This window comes from Taudactylus pleione, unplaced genomic scaffold (assembly GCF_031769625.1).
Source record: "Taudactylus pleione unplaced genomic scaffold, aTauple2 ptg000203l, whole genome shotgun sequence".
NCBI classification, from domain to species: Eukaryota; Metazoa; Chordata; class Amphibia; order Anura; family Myobatrachidae; genus Taudactylus; species Taudactylus pleione.
The window spans coordinates 2,100,696-2,119,477 of NW_028284605.1; the positions used below are offsets into that span (position 1 = coordinate 2,100,696).

The following is an 18,782-nucleotide window of genomic DNA, read 5'->3' on the forward strand; positions in this document are numbered from 1 at the left end:
TCTCAGTGACATGAACTCGGCTCTCAGTGACATGAACTCGGCTCTCAGTGACATGAACTCGGCTCTCAGTGACCCTGAAATTCTTGTCATATGCTGTGTGGTCACATGTACCTATCATCTATAACTGAGTGTCAGGGTCCAACTCCAAGACCCCAGTTTCTGGGATATTTGTTATCCACGTCTACTTCTACGTCTTTCAGAAGTGGATAGAATTTATTTTTATAAAATGTCTCAGCATGATTTTTCCCTAACCGTACGTGTCTTTATCCTAATGCAGCGTGAAAAGTCATATCACCTTTGCAACGTGATTACAGATATACACCTTCCTCCCAGAAGATTATTAATCCATCCTAATATAAAACCATGCAAGAGATTATGCCAGGAACAATGTTGGTTTTCCCATTAAGCATTCACGCCCACTTTCTATACATACAAAACTGGGAATGGTACTGGACATATGTGTGATTGTGCCATAGCCATAATCTGCTGGACAAGTTTTTCATTGGGATGGATTTCATGTATGCTAGAATTACAATGGTTACGCGAGGTTCAGGCGATATATTAAGAAAATGACATGTACTGTAACTAAATATACACAATAGCAGCTGCATCTGTTTTGTAGACTACTAGGTGAACAGTCAAGGTCTAGCACAACAAATGGTGAGTGCCATTAAACTCTGGACACAGCACTGTGGGGCGAACTAGCCAATGATTTTAGAAAGCTAGGAAATTTCATCAGGAAGTCCTTTTGTGTGTAGATAAATGGAATCAGCAAGGGAATGGTTACCTGGAGCTTGCTGTGATACATACACAGCCAAGCTTCCAGAACTCTACTTACCACAGACACATAAGACCCTGCACTGAAAAGTCTCACTGCACTTCAACACTCTAGCAACCCAAATGACAATCGTGTAGCACATAGCCCTTACCGTATCAGAAAGTGCAGCATCCCAGCTGTGTGACTAAGCTCTTGATAAAGTCTATGCTGTAACACAGCTCAGCTGAGAAATGGCACAAACAAAAAAAAAAAAAAACCCCGACCTGTCTGTCCCTCCCAGTTCATGCAGACGTTTACAAGGAAACCCCCCATCTGACATCAGGCTGTAAACTTTTATAAAAGGCGAGGAGTTTACCATTTTAGGTTACTAGGAAGGGGGAAAGCTCCAGAACGTCTCTTTGGAAGAGCCAGTTTAGGAAGCAAACTGTACCTTTCTCTTTTTGAACTGCTGTCGCGCCAGGTAACCTCTGCAAGCGGCCTGGAATAATATGAGGTTTTTCCGGGTCTGCTCATCCCTCTGTTCTTCAAGCTTTGTGAATGTGCCAGCTCGGAAGAAAACCTGGGAAGGACAAAGATTGGGAAAGCAGATTTAGACCAGAGACGCCTGCAAAGTGTCTGGTATTGCAGACCCTCTGATGCAGTTACTGTGCTAATCCCAAACTACTAGAAGGAAACCTGCACAATGTTAAATGCCTTTATATCACGTAGAAGTGTGTATTCTTTCTGACAGTGTATATGTATGTGTACAACAACGGAGAGAGCACCCCAGGTCACCACAGGGTAGAGAGATCGATGTGAGTGATCACAAACCCATACTCTGAGATAAGCGGTGATGAATAGGTTGTGTCATGTAAAGTTAAAATTATATTCAATCTGTGTGCAGCACACTGGTAAAACTTCACCTGCTGACGTGCCGGCTGTTACCCATATCTCCATTCTCCTACTTCACATGGAACACTGGGCATAGCTTTTTTTCTGATTATTTCTACATTAGGTTATATTTATATAAAAGGCACTTAAGGGGTGGGATTAGTATACTTAAGGAGAAAATGAATGTGCTACATTGTCTACATCCCAAACAAGTGCTGGTTTAGATTTATAAAGAATAAACAGACACACTTTGTTTATAATATGGAGCTGTACTAGAAGCAGCAGAGTGACCTCTCCTTTATCAGAGAACAGTAAGGAGCTGGGATTCCTAAGCTGCACCCTTTGCTGTCCAGACTGTACACTGGACACATACAAACACCCAACAGAGCATAGTGATCGTCCAGGAGGATGAAAGTGTTAATCGGCAGGGCCTGAAAACTCACTGAGCCTTTCCTGTATTCCAGCAGCTCATTTGCATGAGGAATTCTGCCTGTGGGAAGCAACTCCTGGTCTGTACATAATGCCAGCCACAGTGTGCCCAGTACTTTTCTCTAATAAATCCATGCAGTGCATTGTGCGAGGGTGAATGGCAGATGAATCTTCAATATCTTCCCATTAAAATTGGACATGATGCGGCTTTCTGCAACTCTGCTAATGGAAAGGCTTCATTGATGTAGGATATGATCGCTGGCATTTACAAAAGAGCCTATGATGGTCTTTTAACTGAAGCCAACAGACAGTGATTAAATAATCCCTTTCGCAGAGTTCTACTGGCTGTATGAGCACTAAACACAGGGACATTACTGCTGACAAAGAGAGATATGGATGCAAAAATAGGCTAATGAATAGTACAAAATAAACAAGACTCATGTGGCATTGTACTGTAAGAGAGCGGAGTCTGATTCATCGGGAGTATGGCCTATTTAGACAGACATTTAGGCAATAAGATCAAAAATGTTAAAAGCTGCTTTACCATTTCCTGAAACCAGTTTTAAAAACAAGCATTTATTGACGACTGTGGGTAAAAAGAGAAAGGGATTTATTTTCCAGACGTTCCCACAAGGCCATGATGACCGTGGGCAGTGGCGGAATTACGGTAATGGGCCCGGTAAGACTTCTCCACCCACAGGGGCTGGAGCACGTGCAGTTAAGTCCCTCTGACTGTGAGCATCTTTCTTTTTAAACTACCACAATGCGTCTTCCTCTACCTGCTGCTCAAACTGTGCATGTAATAGTAATATACTGGGGAGGGTTTTTTTTTTTTTTTTTTTTTAACAAGGAACGAGGAGAAATAGGTAATTAACTAAATCAATGTTTATGTACAACTCCAATGATTTTAGAACTGTGCATGTGCAGATCTGGGGCTGCAATGTCGCTTGCAGTGCCCCAAACGCTGCAGCATGAAGACATGCTGCTGACGTTTGGGGGCAGCTACAAACAGCATCCCAGAAACCGGGGACGTGCTGAAGCCAGTGACTGCGTCCTTGGATGCAGCTTCACTGGCTTCAGCAGCGTGAATTTATTGGCCATCCTGAGTAACCTGAGGATGAGGCCGGGTACACATCAGAACGATGTGTATCCCAGCTGACCCGTCGCCCAATGGAAGAAATATATTGGGCGGTCATACACCCTGTACGATCCAGTGTACGACTGCGAAATATACCCTTCCATCCACCTGCATGCAGTCATCAGTGACGTCATCCCAACTGACATGCAGCACATGAGATGGGACAACGTTGTTGACACTTGTGAACGTGCGGTTGAGAGCTACACACTGAGCGATATGGACGATGTATTGTTCCAATCTACGTCAGAACAATATATCGTCCAATATATCGCTGATGTGTACCCGGCCCTACTCCGATAATGTTCTCACAGATGACCGGATGCAGCAGATCAGAGAAGTCGGCAGGAGGAGTCCATTTACCCAAGATGACTCCTGCGGCATTAGCATTGATCACAGAGACACAGCAGCTGTGTGATATGCATCCATCTCTGCACCAGGCCCAGTCACACGGATAGCTCTGATGAATTTCTGGATCAGATCAATGCACATTGAATAACATAAATGAAAACTGGTGTAGAGGAAGAGGTGGTGTTTCCCTCAGCAGCCAATGATATTCTAATGGTCCATTTCAAGTGCTGTTTAAAACACAAACACATACTGTAACTAACTTTTCCTATGCATCACCCACAGAGAGAGATATACGCGCATTAGGATTCTGTTTAAAGGGACGCTAAACTTTTTATTAATTTCCCATTAGAACTGACAAATTTTAAAAGATGACACTATAAAATACTTTTGTTAAAAGGACTTCAAGCAGTTTGTAATGTAAATCTGCTTGAGGGAGCACAATTTAGAACAGTTCTACTATTTACGTTGCTGACTCCATAATCCTTTTATCGCCTCCCTGAGCTCCCTTGTCAGTCTAATTAAGGTGTGATAATGCTGTCACAGAACACTGTCAGACATACAAAGCCTTTGTGACCAACATCGTTTTATCTGGGGTAAACAGCTCAACTCAAAAATGCTTGGCCTCTAATTAAAGAGAAAATTGCCACAAATTATATCTATGGCCCAATGCAAATTTTTGAAATACAGTTGTATAATTCTTAAGGCACACATCCACTAGACGATTAAATTGAGCGATTGAACGATAACGATATCATTATCGTTCGATCATAGTTTGAAAATCGTTTACAGAATGTTTAAAAATATCAAAAACGACCAGCGATGCGTGCGCCCTGCTGATCGTTTAGACATCTATCATCGTACAAATATGTTGTACAACCTGACGATAACGTCAGGTTCATCATGTTTGCAGATGATTGATGTGCCTACACTGAACGACTGCTCGTTCAGTGAAGGCACATCACAGACTGACAAACGACTACACTATTACAATGTCGTCATCATGCAGTCTTTTGCCTGTCGTCTTGTGGATGGGCACCTTTAGATACTAAAATAGATTAATTCTAATTCACGCAATTCAGTAAGGTAAATGGGATAGGTACCATTATTTGGTGAGCCCCTGTAAGCATTGTAGTACAGGTTGAGTCTCCCATATCCAAATATTCCGAATTACGGAATAATTTTGGCATGACTGAGATAATAAAACCTTTGATTTTTGATGTTCAATGTACACAAACTTTGTCTAAGGCACAAATTATTAAAAATATGGTATAAAATTAACTTCAGGCTGTGTGTATAAGGTGTAAATGAAACATAAAATTATTTCATGTATGTACACAAACTTTGCTTGAGCCACAAAATTATTGAAAATATTGTATAAAATGAGCTGCAGGCTATGTGTATAAGGTGCATATAACACATACATGCATTCTGTGTGTATATTGGGGTCCCATTCCCAAGATATTTCATTATGATATGCAATTATTCCAAAATACGGAATATTCCGTTATCCAAAATACCCCTGGTCCCAAGCATTTTGGATATGGGAGACTCAACCTGTAGTATGCTTTATCCATAACAAACAAGAAAAATATATAAAACTAATACTAAGCAGCATTGTACATGTAATACACACATTGCATGTGTCCAGTGTATACAGTAAATTCACATGTTCAAATAAATATATTCTATGGTTGCTATGACAACTGTTTACACCATACATGACATAAATCAAGAAAGTCATGAAATATATTTTGTAGAGAAAAAAAAAACTATTAATCACAAACGACACAAATACAGAGAACGCATACATACCCTGCTCAGCCCCATGTGATAACTGCTCTTCTCTAGATCCAGTGATTCTAGAAGTTCTTCTACAGCCTGCAAAGGATCAAAAACACTAATAAATATTTGGCCACCACTTAAAGTAAACATTGGATATAATTCAATGAAAACAGACTGAAAACCATACATGACCTAGTTTACATTTCTCATATATATGCGTTAGAGAAATGAAAATGAATCCAAACTTGTCACTTTAAAGACAGGAGAGACGATATAATGCATTGCTGCAAACACCAACCATTATCTGTATGCAAAAAGTACATGAATGTTTAGATTTATTTAAGCCAACATTTTTTATGTATATCATTACTCAAGAGTGGAGCAGCACAAATGACTCCAAGGGGTAAATTTACTAAAGGTCGATTTACTAACAGACAATTTTTTATATAATTCTTTTAAATGTTAGTAATGTGCGATTTAGCCCCAGAAACACATTGATTTAGAGCAATTTAAAATCCATTAAAATTGACTTTTAGTAAATTTACCATTTGCCGTGTGATATTTTTGAAAACCATTTCTGTAGCATCAACTACAAAATAAGTAATATATCATAATACTTCATATTTGGTTTGAATGCGATCTATTTGTCCTTGGGACACTTTTGGCCTTACGTATTTTGTGCTGATCTTGTTTCAATATAAATAGATTGTACACAAAAAAAACATTATAATACTTACAATTTTGTAAGTTAAACTTAACCTAAATAACAATAAAATGTAATTCCAAACTGAACAGTGGGCACTACAGCTAATTCCCAGACAATCTGGGCCATGATGTGAAAAAGGTTACGTGTAGTGTATCATGATGTCCTCCACATCTTCTGTCAGAAACCATTTATCTGATGTCCCCATTGGGTTGAACCCCCAACATGATGTCATATGTGGGTGCCCAATGATAGCACTAGAGGTACCACACTGGGTGCCCTTTGTATGCAAAGGGTTGTGCCTTCTGCTATTTGCATTAAGAAGTATGAAATAAAGTCAAAGAGCTTTACGCCTTAACCATGTCGATATACTAACTAGTCAACCGATTGAAGAGCCTTCTCCCCCCCCCCTCACACACAAAAAAAAAATATGTCTGCCTCCACTATGAGGTACAGTTTCATTATCCCATTATAGGAAAAAAATAAATATTTATATTTTTATAAGTACAGACATGGCCCCTTACAGTTTGAACATCTACAGTTCTTGGGGACTCTACATTTAGATAATGTCTTGCAGGAAAATTACTCCCATTAATACTAATCAACATACATTGCATTGGCAATCATAGCCATATGCTGTACACATTCAGCTTGCACATCTCTTTCCTGAGACAGTGACACCTCACAGACAATTATTATCTGTGCTCAAAACAGACAACACGCCGAGGGCCTGATTCATGTAGCTTCATATGTGGCCACTTCGAGTGAATTCTAGCAAAATGCGTTTGCGCCATAGCAAATATCCGCATCTTTGCACATCTCTGGGTGATTCCGACCGTTTCGCTCTGTACATGTGATGGAAGTTTCTAGGTATCAGCTGGGTCGATCGCACAGAGGAGAACCTCCTTGTGGAGTGTCATGGGCGTCTAGCCAGTGTTTGCGAGTTGAGCATATGCTGAGTGGACACCTATTTCAGACAGATCTATTGCACCTGGCACGGGGTAGGTACGACTCCCGATAAGTATGATGGCTTCATCTGCAAAAGTGTGTGGCAGTGCGGTGCGTATGAATGAAGACGTGCATTCAGTCGCATTAGCATTCTGTTAGTGAAATATCCGTAATTCGTATGTGACCGCATGTAGAGCTTTGTGTGACTCCGAATCGGCGGTCATACATTGCTAGACAAACAGTTTTTAAATATCTTTTCATGGTGATATTTAAGTGGAGTATATAAACTTGCAAAAGACAAAAACAATATATTTACGAAGCTCAGCAAACATATGATAAGGTATGTTGTATACCAAAGTATAACTCCAATTCAATGAACAGAGTGAATGACACTTCTAGTACCTCCAAATCTAAAACACATGCCAAGTGTCATTCTTACCACCATCTGCTATCTAGTTGTACTTCAAACGACTATTATAGATGGGATACTGCTCTTTGCTTCTCAATTGCGATGCTAAAAAGTCAATTTTAAACCACAAAACTCGTACTAAAATAGTAGTGAAAGTGTTATATGTCTGAGTGCATTTTATCGAGTGATCTTTTTTATTAGGGGTTATGCTGGAGATGTCTCCTTAATACTGTGCTGCTAAACTGCTTGTCTAGGCTCCATTAGCACATCAAAAGAAATGTCTGATATTTAACCCAACTGATTATTGGAGAGTTATTAGTGTAATTTATAAAGCATCAGCATATTCCACATCACTCTACAAAATGTGAATATAGAAGCCCTACAATGCAGAAATGTAACTTGACACAATAGGTGTCTTTAGGGAATCGGTATGATGGTTCGATTGCCGGAAGCGGCAGCCCGACACTGGAACAGATCCCGGCAGCGGCAGCCCGACAGCGCTGGAAATCCTGATCGTTGTAAGGCAAGTAATGACTAACCTAACCCCCCCTAACCCTCCTAAGGGGTGCCTAAGCCTAACCTCCCCCCTGTAAGTGCCTAACCCTAATAACCCTGTAAGTGCCTAAACCTAACCCCCACTTCCCCGCTGCCTAAACCTGTCCCCCGGGGGGGTGCCTAACCCTAAGTCCCCCCGGGGGGTGCCTAACTCTTACCCTCCCTCCCCCTAGCTTAACCCTAACCCTCCCGGGGGGGTGCCTAACCCTAAGTCCCCCCCAGATGCGCTAAACCTAACCCCCCCCCCCGCGCAGCTGTCCGCTCGCGGCGCCCAGCATCCCTTCGATCGGGATGCCGTGCACCGGTCTCCCGGTGTCGGTGAAATGAGTGCCGTCTACATCTAGATGCCGGGCATTTCACCCTCGCCGGGATATGACAGTCGGGAAGCCGGCTGTCGGTATAATGTCAGCCGACTTCCCGATTGCATCCCGTCTTGGGTTCTTACTAAGTTACAAGGAAGCAAAGGTAGTAATGGCTTGGGTAACTATTGTCAGGTGTTCATGAGTTGTGAATAGATGCAGCGTGTTCTCTGGGTCTCTGAAATAAATATCACACAGAAAAGATGGACAGAAACCCCAAATATAGCCCAAACGGTACCTAAAGCTAGGAACACACTATAAGATTTATCTGTCCAATCTGGTTAACGTATGGGAGCAAATGACAATCAACTATTTGCTCCCAAACACTGGACAACAGACAAAAATGGTCATTCAGACAAATTGGTTAAATCTGTTTGAGTTAACCAATTTGTCTGAATTACAGGTTTTGTCAGTTTTCCGGTGTTTGGGAGCAAATGGTCGATTGTCATTTACTCCCATACATTACAAAATGTTCATTCCAACCAGCCAGATTGGACAGAATCTTAAAGTGTGTACCTAGCTTTACACCTCTGCAAGATTATAGCCATTACAGGTGCTTCAGAAGTATGTCTCAGTATAAGTGTAATATCACATTTATAGTGTATATTTTACTAAAACATTTGTTGAATTCAACAACTGACTTTGTTGAAATCAGCAAAAAAACAATCTTCTGCTCATGTCTGAGTAGCTGTACTGTATAAAGGTTCTGCAAGTCAATGACTTACAGGTATTCTCTCATTCATGACTCAACCTTTAATAAATTCATATATGAACCAATATACTTCTATGGGCAATGCAAATCCTTTGTATTTTATTTTAAGAAAATGAACTGGTTAGTATACATTTTGTTAGTATATATTTTATTTTAAGAATAAAATTGTGAAAATATAGGAGAATTTCTCTACTAGGGTGCAAAAGTTTCCTAGTATAGTACAAAATCTTACTACTTATTGCAGCATAAATACATAACAGTATAAAATGTATTGCCTGTTTAAACAATAGGATATACAAATACAACACTAAGTAGTGACATCATCACTTCCATATATTGGCTAGTGAGGTCACTTCATTGTCCACCAGGGACACTTGCATTTATATAGGATAATTTCTGTAATGCTACAGATTATTATTAAATTAGATTATTATGCTGCTATTATAAAGCATCAGATGTTAATCTAAACCTCCTCACAATTAGGAAGAATACAGATGACGACATATCTGAACATAAACTAACTAACTTGAAATTATAGGACCTAATGTCGAGTATGCTTGAGACTTGGGGTGTTCCAGAAATAGATATGAGGCAAAATACCTAAAATGGTGCAAACTGAATTTAGAAAAAATGATTGTAATACAGTATTAGGAGATCATGCCTTTGCGTATGATCACTGACCAGCAACAAATATTGTTATTTTTGTTTATCTGCTGCACAGAATAGCTATTGAATATTATGAGATTTTGTAGAAAAGAACTATAAGATAAAAACGTTTTGTAGGGACAATGTCAAAGTGCATGTATAAACATGGGCAGGAGATGCCACATTGGTAAGGATGGAAAGAGGTAAAGATATAGAGAATAATATACAACGTACATAATAGTGTTCATTCTGGCACTCTGCACCTGTCACAACCCGTGCAGTTCCTCTTTCCTGCCTGGGGTGTCACTCTCTGCTCTGGTGCTTCTAGCACACTCTGCTCTGTATATCAGCAGTTTGTTGCATCAGCTGAGTGTGCTCGAAGCACCAGAGCCGAGTGTGACACCCCAGGCAGGAAAGAGGAACTGCACGGGTAGTGACAGGTGCAAGGTGCTAGAATAAACGCTATAGAATATTAAATTCAATGACCAGAGCAATTAAAACAAATCAGTAAACATAGCTTAAAATAATTACAAATATATATATATTACACACACACAGTATATAATGCATAATAACTTATGTACCTCTCTCAGACATACTGTTCAATAAAATCAAGTATGAAAACCCTTTGCTTTGTATTGATTATATATGTGCAGCTTGTAGAAGTAGAATAAAAGATCATTAAAGCTCCATGTAAAAATGAATAATGTTAAAACAAGTCTATTTTATGGGGGCTGGTTAATACCTTTACTCAATAATATTCCCATGATGGTGACAAAACGCCCATTACCTTTCAGCCAATTCTCAGTAGGAGACAATGCTGGGCTCTTTAGCACTCCTTGTCACGACTCACATTTCCTGCTGGAAGAGCCTGCTACCCACTGATTTATAATACTCATTAACAACTTTTCTTCAGCAGAACACGTTGCACATTAATATTAATACACCCTTGTGTAGATCTGATGCTGTGCGCAGCGCTGTGTGCGGCAGAATCATAATTAGTCGGCTATTATGTACAAGGGTATAGATAGATAAATAGTCAATAGATTTACAGATGTGTTCACATACATCTTACTTCCTTGCAAGTTAAACAGGCCTTTTAGACGCCATGCCGTGGCGTGACTCGGTAGCGCCGATGCGAATGGAACACACAAGCAGCTTCTGCAGAATAAAATGATATGCATCATGCCTATATTGTGTGTGTGACTACGGGTGTATGTATTTGCATGCAAAATTATACGTTACAGAGTCAGTGGCTGTGACATTGTAAGGTAGCATTTTGCATGTAAATATAACCGCAGTCGCACACAGAATATAGGCATGCCATATATCATTTTATTCAGCAGAAGCTGTTGTGCGTCCTATTCATATCACTTTGCGAATAAGATACAAGGTAAACATTTGCACAAATAGACACTCAGTGCTACCAAATCACACAGCACTCAAGCCGCTTAACGCGACTTGTAGCGCACGGAGGTAAGATGTACATGGCATAGCCCTTTTCCAATTTAAGTTAACTAGAACATACATAAATTGCTTTGACCTGTATATCGCTGCAATAACTCCCTTAATTGAACTTTTTCCTAACTTAAAAAGAAAAACTACTTAATATTAGAGTATGCTATCCATTTATTACTTAAGAAGCATAATATGCAAAAAGAGAGAACCACATAATGTACAGTTCTGTTCCACTTGTCTATTCTATGATACCCAAGAAAATGGCTCCATCCAGTGATGAAGTCACTATGGTGTGCATGATGATCACCATATAGCAACAACCGGATTCGCTATTTGCCCTTTAAAAATGTAAAACACGGTTCTTCTAAGTAGGTAATAAAGACATCATCTCTATAATGATAGAGATGATGGAGGCGAGATTCAGTAGACTTTCTGCTAGATTGAAAGCAAGGTGTTGTACTAGGACAAAGTCAATGTTTTATAGAAACCCCTATGGTTACATGTGCAAATGATAGGTCCAATATGTAGTCCGTTTGTTGACATCCCGAATGCCGACACAATATACCTGTAGACACTTAGATTGTCGATAGCTGGTTTTAGGATAAAGCTGGCCATACACTAGACCAATTTACAACCAACTAGTTGATTGGTTGGAATGAAAATCTGGTAAGATATGAAGGCAAATGACAATCAGCAATTTGCTCCCAAATGCCGGAAAATGGACAGAAACTGTTGTTTGAACAAATTGTTTAGATAAAACATTTAAACTTTTCTGAACGACCATTTTCATCCGTTTTCTGGCATTTAGGAGCAAATTGCTGATCATCATTTACTCCCATACGTTACCAGACTTTCATTCCAACCAATCAACTAGTTGGCTGGTTGGACAGATAATCTTTAGATGTGTGGCCAGCTTTAGGTTACAGTTAGGGTTAGGCTGTGGTTAGCGTAAGGCTAGTAAAAGAAAATGGGAAAACCTATTGTCAGCATACCAAATACCGACATTCACAATCATTCTGCCAGTCTTGACATTGTGAATGTCGAGATTATGCGGTCAACAAAATATACCACATCCAACATGTCCATTGCAATTTAGCAGGTAATTAAAACTGAGACCCTGATTCAGAGCCGCTCGCTCTGAATCAGGGCCGGGCTATTTTTATTTTTTAAAACGGCCTCCTGGCCGCTCGCTTAACTGTGGGTGACCACCCACAGCTATAGCGAGCGGCCAGGAAGATGGTCGCGATCGCGACCATCGGGCTTGCGACGAGACCCTTGTGGTAGGGTCTCGTTGCCGCAAGCCCCAGAGAGATTTCGGCTCTAACAGAGCCGAAATCTCTCCCACTGACATCTGATGTCAGTGGGGCCGGCCAGAGACGGAGGCGTTCACATGGTAACGCCTCCGTTTGGGCAGCCACTCCCCCGGCCCGCCCACCAAAGGGGGCGTGCTGTCACTCAACATCCACAGCATGCCCCCTTTGTTGCGAGACCCGGAGCGACGGGCTGCCAGTCGCTATCCGGGTCTCGCACATGTGTACGACGGAGCGGGCTCTGTCGCGCGCATGCGCACTGACCCACCATCGACCCGGTTGCGAGCACACAGCGCTTGCGACCGGGTCTGAATCAGGCCCTGAATTGTAACCTGTGTGTCAAGAATGGACGATGATTGTGGACATCTGCCTTTACTACAGAGAGCTGGTTGGCAAAGGTCAATTCTGATTTCTAAATTGCAGAGGCTTCAGCATCGCAATAGTGGAAGATTGATGCATTATGTATTTATAATATCTTACACCAACAACAATGAGCTGCTACTGTAGTCTCTCTGTTAGGATTATCGCAATGTGCATATTTATAACAAAATGTAAATGATACACATACTATGGATGTACTGTGAGGAAAACAAAAAAACTGTTGAAATCAGAATACTGCAACACAAAAATACATCGTTCTCACTCAGCAAGTAAGACCTAGGGCTATTTATCTCAGCCATCCACAACAAGAGCTATTTTACACCCAATGTTACCAGCTCTGCACCAAAGTATATATTAAATATACAGTACTCTGTTCTAAACAAGATTTATAAATCTCTTGTTGCTGACATGTTAGGGATAAGAATTTCAGTGCAATAGATATTGTGCAGGCTGTATTCCAAGCCGCTGCCTGCGGCCAAACACATATGCATTGTATAGTATGGGAAGCTTGCATATATTATCACAAATATTCAAATGCACCAAATAACTATAGATGTACTATATAGACAAAAGTAATTTGACACTGACAGAAAATAGATCAACAAGATTTTATTGACGTCAGTACTTTGTAGATCTGCCACGTGCAGTGATTACTGTAGATACCCTTCTTGGCAAACTGTCCACAAGTTCCTGGACAACAGCAGGCGGTATGTTTTGCCATTCCGCCTTAAGTACAGTGACCAACTGTGACACTAAAGAAGGTCGACTTGGCCTATAATACACCCGTCGCTACCAATTCGTCCCAGAGGTTCTCAATGGAGTTAAGATCTGGATGAGCTGGCAAGTCCATCTGGGTTACCGAATTTACTGTATACCAGTCCAACGTCACCCTGAATACATGACAGGTGGCATTGTTGTCCTGATAAAAACATTTGTTGTTTCCATAGAACTGCAAGTGCATGGGCCTCCCTACGAAGTGTTCTTGTCAAAACCGCCACATTAGTGGCCATTTGGAACTCGTGTGCAGTGGCATGCATGGGACCATTTCACTTGAACAGGGGTGTCCAATCACTTTTGTCTACTTAGTATATATATATATATATATATATATATACACATACACAGTCAGGTGCATAAATATTGGGACATTGACAGAATTTTCATATTTTGGCCTTTATTCACCACCACAATGGCTTTGAAATGAAACAAACAAGATGTGATTTAACTGCAGACTTTCAGATTTAATTTAATTTAAATCTGAAAGTCTGCAGTTAAAGCACATCTTGTTTGTTTCATTTCAAAGCCATTGTGGTAGTGAATAGAGACCAAAATATGGAAATTCTGTCAATGTCCCAATATTTATGCACCTGACTGTATGTGTGTGTGCATGTGATAGGGAACATACTGTAGATTGTAAGCTCCACTGGGGCAGGGACTGATGTGAATGGCCAAATATTCCCTGTAAAGTACTGCGGAATATGTGTGCGCTATATAAATGGTAATAAATTATAGACTTCAAATTAGAAAGAAATGCATACGCTATATTTAAGAAGTGCAGCCTTTTTTGTATATTTGTATCAGTTCTTAGTCTCCCAGAATAAATGCTCAACATTTTAATACATCTCTCAGACATGGCTCAAGTATTAACTCAAGTATTGAGTATTTTTTTTTTAATGACTGAAAATTTCAGTTTTATGTAACACTGTTTCTACAAGAAACTCGCACAGGTGCTCAGCTGAAGCCATACAATAAAAATACCTGCCCTGTAAGATAATATTGTACTTAGCTAAGGTTCCAGACTATGGGGTCAGCGGAGACCACTGCTGAGTATGGGCAGGAATGTGACGGAAAGACTGGTGTCATCAGCTATGTACTGTGGCATATATCTGTTGTTTAATCTCAGATACAGGTGTAACAGCGGCACATGCCGTAAGGGCAGTAAGTGACTCCAAATGGGTTGGGTACGGGATGCTGGAATTCGGGATCTCGGCAGTCAGAACCCCACAAGGTTAGGATACAGACACCCGTCAGTAAGTATCCTAACCCTACCCCTAAATCTAATCCTTCCCCCGCAGCCTAAACCGAAACTCAACCCTCTCCCACTGCCTAACTCTAACCATCCCCCTAACCCCACTACTTCCCATCGAGATGCTGGCGCAGGGATTCTGACTGGTGTCGGGATTCCGGTGCTGGCATTCTGAGTGCCGGCATCCCGACAGCCGGGATTTAAACTACCTTCCCTCCAAAGCACTTTCCTAGAAATTGCCTGAATGTTGGAATAATAAACACAGAGCTGCCAATCAGGGGAAGATGCATCAAACCTTTGATATAAAGTAGAGAAGATGCCCTTAGAAACCAATCAGCTTCTACAGATGTGTCCTTATACACCTATCCCTTATGAGCCATATGTTACACGATGCCTGTTGCACTTCTGATGCTTTTTCCTCAATTTTGTGCCTTAAGTTCACATATTGGGGTAAATGTAATAGGCTGCGGCTTTGAAACATTGGTGAATCCCATGCAAGACTGCCCAAAGTTTTAAAATAGCAGTCTTTTAATACGCAAAATCAACTATTTGGCAGAATTTGAGGATAGGTGTATGTGGGCATATCTGCGGTGATCATTTATCTAGCAATGCACAAGTACAAATAAGGATGGTACATATCAGACTGCGCAGTAATCTATATGGACTGGATTCATTCAGCAGCGAGTTCTGCAATACAGGTATGTGCCCCATGTTAATCTGCGCACTTTGTTAACTTTACCAATATTGCAATGTCTTATGCATATAATGTCCAAACGTCAATTTGCAGCCATACGCTGGTGCCATTGATTAATTCTGCAGTGTGCGATCTAGGCGGAGTGCATGAAGGAATGGAGAATTCATCTTGAAAAAAGTGGCTAGTGGCCATAAGGAAAGTATTGGAGGCTGTTAGTGACCATAAGAGTCTGTTAAGGTATCATTGAACATTACAGCATTGAAAAATATTAGTCCACAAATAAATTCTGAGTATTTTGATGTAGATTTTGAATATCTCTATTGTGTTTTCTAAGTATTTATGCAGAGGAAAAAAATTGGGAAAGACTAATTGCAACTACCATAGTCAACTTAAAAAACCCGTTCCTTCCATACAACACATCAACATACATGTCCACATCATATAAACCTGTTACTCTGCTATAACAGAATAAAAATTACATGAAAATTTAAATGGGTCTTTTCTGGCCATATTTCACAAATTGAAATAAATTATTATACATTATAGTGTTCATTCTAGCACCCTGCACCTTTCACAACCCGCGCAGTTACTCTTTTCTGCCTAGGGTGTCGCTCTTTGCTCTGGTGTTTCTAGCACATTTGGCTAATGCAACTCTCAGCTGAGATACAGATCAGTGTGTTCTAGAAGCACCAGAGAAGAGAACGACACCCCAGACAGGAAAGAGGAACTGCACAGGTAGTGATAGGTGCAGGGTGCTAGAATGAACACTACTTTAGGTGGGAGGGGAGGAACTTGTCACATAGCACATGGATGATGAAGATAGGGATTTAGTATGTCACACTGCACAGTCACTGGTACATTCTAGATGGACAGAACGTAGATAAGAAAGGGACGAAGCATGCCAATGCATACAGCTACATACAAGGACAGACCATGTCAAACTGTGTGCTAGAACGTATGTGAGAGACAAAATATGTCAAAATATGTACATACTTGCAACACACAAAGAACATGTCAAAAAAAGGTTAACATTGAAACTCAATATGCGACAAAAAATATATAAAAATAATAATGCAAAAAAAAAACATTCAGAAAAGAAATGTTCACTTTAGAAATGCTCAGCAGAGAAACAGAAGCCACAGTATAGATGTATAACCAATACAATGATGATAGCCCCCTACCTTCTATTATCTAAAAAGCTCACACAATAAGCATTTCATACATCTACCAACAATGTCGAACAACATGAACCAAATCGAGAGGATCTGAAATGGAGCATTATGCGCAATAAAAGCCTTTAAAAGAAGATCACGATGTACACACGCTTCCTTGTGGAAGAACACAATATGCATTTCTGCACCCAGGGGAATAAACCTAAAGCCTATATCAAAAGCTTTTCCTTTCAAACCCCTCCTACATCCTTATTTTATGCTAGATAAAAGCTTGCAATCAATCATGAAAATATATCTTTGCAACCTCATACAAATAACATGCATAACTACTGCTATCATACAAACAGCTTTATCTGAAGTAACATTTGGGAGGATAAAAAAAAAGAAAGAAAATAATAACTAGCAATTTAAAACATATATTAAATGACAATAATTATATTTTCACACTAAAAGTTCCTATTAAGGAACCATATTTGACATTTACTGTACAGTTAGCTTCCCCCGAAGAAGTTACCCACTGGTAGCAGCCCAAGGTTCCATTGCTTGCCCCGCAATTGCTGCTGAAACCACCTCAAACGCCGCCATTTTTAAAGTTCTGCAGGTGCTGGAACTGTGAAGTCACTGGGTAAGTTTGAGGAAGGCGCACACAGTACGAGGTACCTGAATGGATTACTGTGCTATTTGTCTAACCAGTATCCACTTCTAATTGGCACTTTGAAAGGGTGACTCCACTGCTCCATCCCACATGAATCGCCATAATTGATAATGTGAGGTAAGGAACCAGGTCCTAGGTAATACCCTCACCAGGCTGCTCTTCTAGGGAAAAACTTTTCAAAAGTAACTAAAAAAAAACAAGAATTTTTCCAAGCAATGTTTTTGAAGATTAGAAACATCATATCTGACATTCCAGAATAATAAGGACATGTGATAAGTAAAAATGGAAACTAGAGAGTTATTTTAATAATAAAATCTATATATTGGTAGCCAATATCACACAATGCAATAAGATATACAGGGGGTGATTCAGAGGTGGAAATAGTGGCTGCATCTTTTGGCATAGCCACTATCTTTATGGTAATGCCATGCAGATGGGCGTGCTATTGAGATGCCCACCGGCTGGGTTGCGATTCCGCTGATGTGCGTACAAAGATGCACTACTGGCGCACCATGGGACGTGACTGGTAGCCACCCCCCAGTTACCACCCATAAACGCTCATCGAAATTGCATGGATCTCCATGCAACTTCAATTTGCATCTCTGTGCAGTAACCACTGCAGCGCCCGATGGCTTCCCTGTATCTATCCCCACAACGTCCCCAAAAATAATCATCAATAATATTCTAGTTTTTACTTTTACAACTCTGCTATAACTTTCCTGTACCAATGCATAGACTGTGGTATGATGGCAACATTCAGTGCGACATCTTTCAGCTAGTTGCCCAAAACATTTAGACCATCTACTTGGAGACAGACTTACACAAGCAAGACAATGTTTGGGTCATCCGGGCACAATCAGTTGCTAATAAAATAAAGTCTCAAGACACAGTGCTGTACTCTATGTAGTGTATGAAGCACAGAGGGTAGTGCGGGGAAATATAGAGTGTGAAACTGAAAGCCTTTTTTCAGTATTGACCGATTACACAAAATCCTCTCTATTAAATGTAATTGATACAGTATATATATCCATTTTTATTTTTTCTATTGCAAAAAGCAGAGTGCACTCACCAGGGCTCTTCCATGAAATGCAAAAAGACGTACTTTATGCTTTACATCACATATTCAGTATTCCAAATGTGGCCTTCATCAGGACGGTATACAATCGGGAAGCTGGCTACCTTAATACCGGCAGCCGGCTTGCCGACTGTCATTTCCCGGCGAGGGATGAAATGCCGGGCGTCTAGATGCAGACGCCTGACATTACCCCGATGCCGGGAGACCGGCGCCCAGCAACTCGATCGAAGGGATGCCGGGCGCCGCGAGCGGACAGCTGCAGGGGGGGGGGGGTTTAGGTTTAGGGCACCCGGGGGGGACTTAGGGTTAGGCTAGGGGGAGGGAGGGTTAGGGTT

At 40.7% G+C, this 18,782-nt stretch overlaps 1 protein-coding gene across 26 annotated transcripts in view; it reads right to left on the bottom strand.

Moving 5' to 3' along the window:
* The window catches only part of MYO18A (myosin XVIIIA), a 350,017-nt gene that overhangs the window by 110,466 nt on the left and 220,769 nt on the right, over positions 1-18,782 (bottom strand). For all 26 annotated transcript variants that reach the window (XM_088477757.1, XM_088477755.1, XM_088477756.1 and 23 more), the window contains 2 exons: positions 5,376-5,441; positions 1,209-1,337 (listed from right to left, as the gene is read on the bottom strand). In XM_088477757.1, the coding sequence (XP_088333883.1) occupies positions 1,209-1,337; positions 5,376-5,441 (195 nt within the window). The remainder of the gene's footprint in view (positions 1-1,208; positions 1,338-5,375; positions 5,442-18,782) is intronic.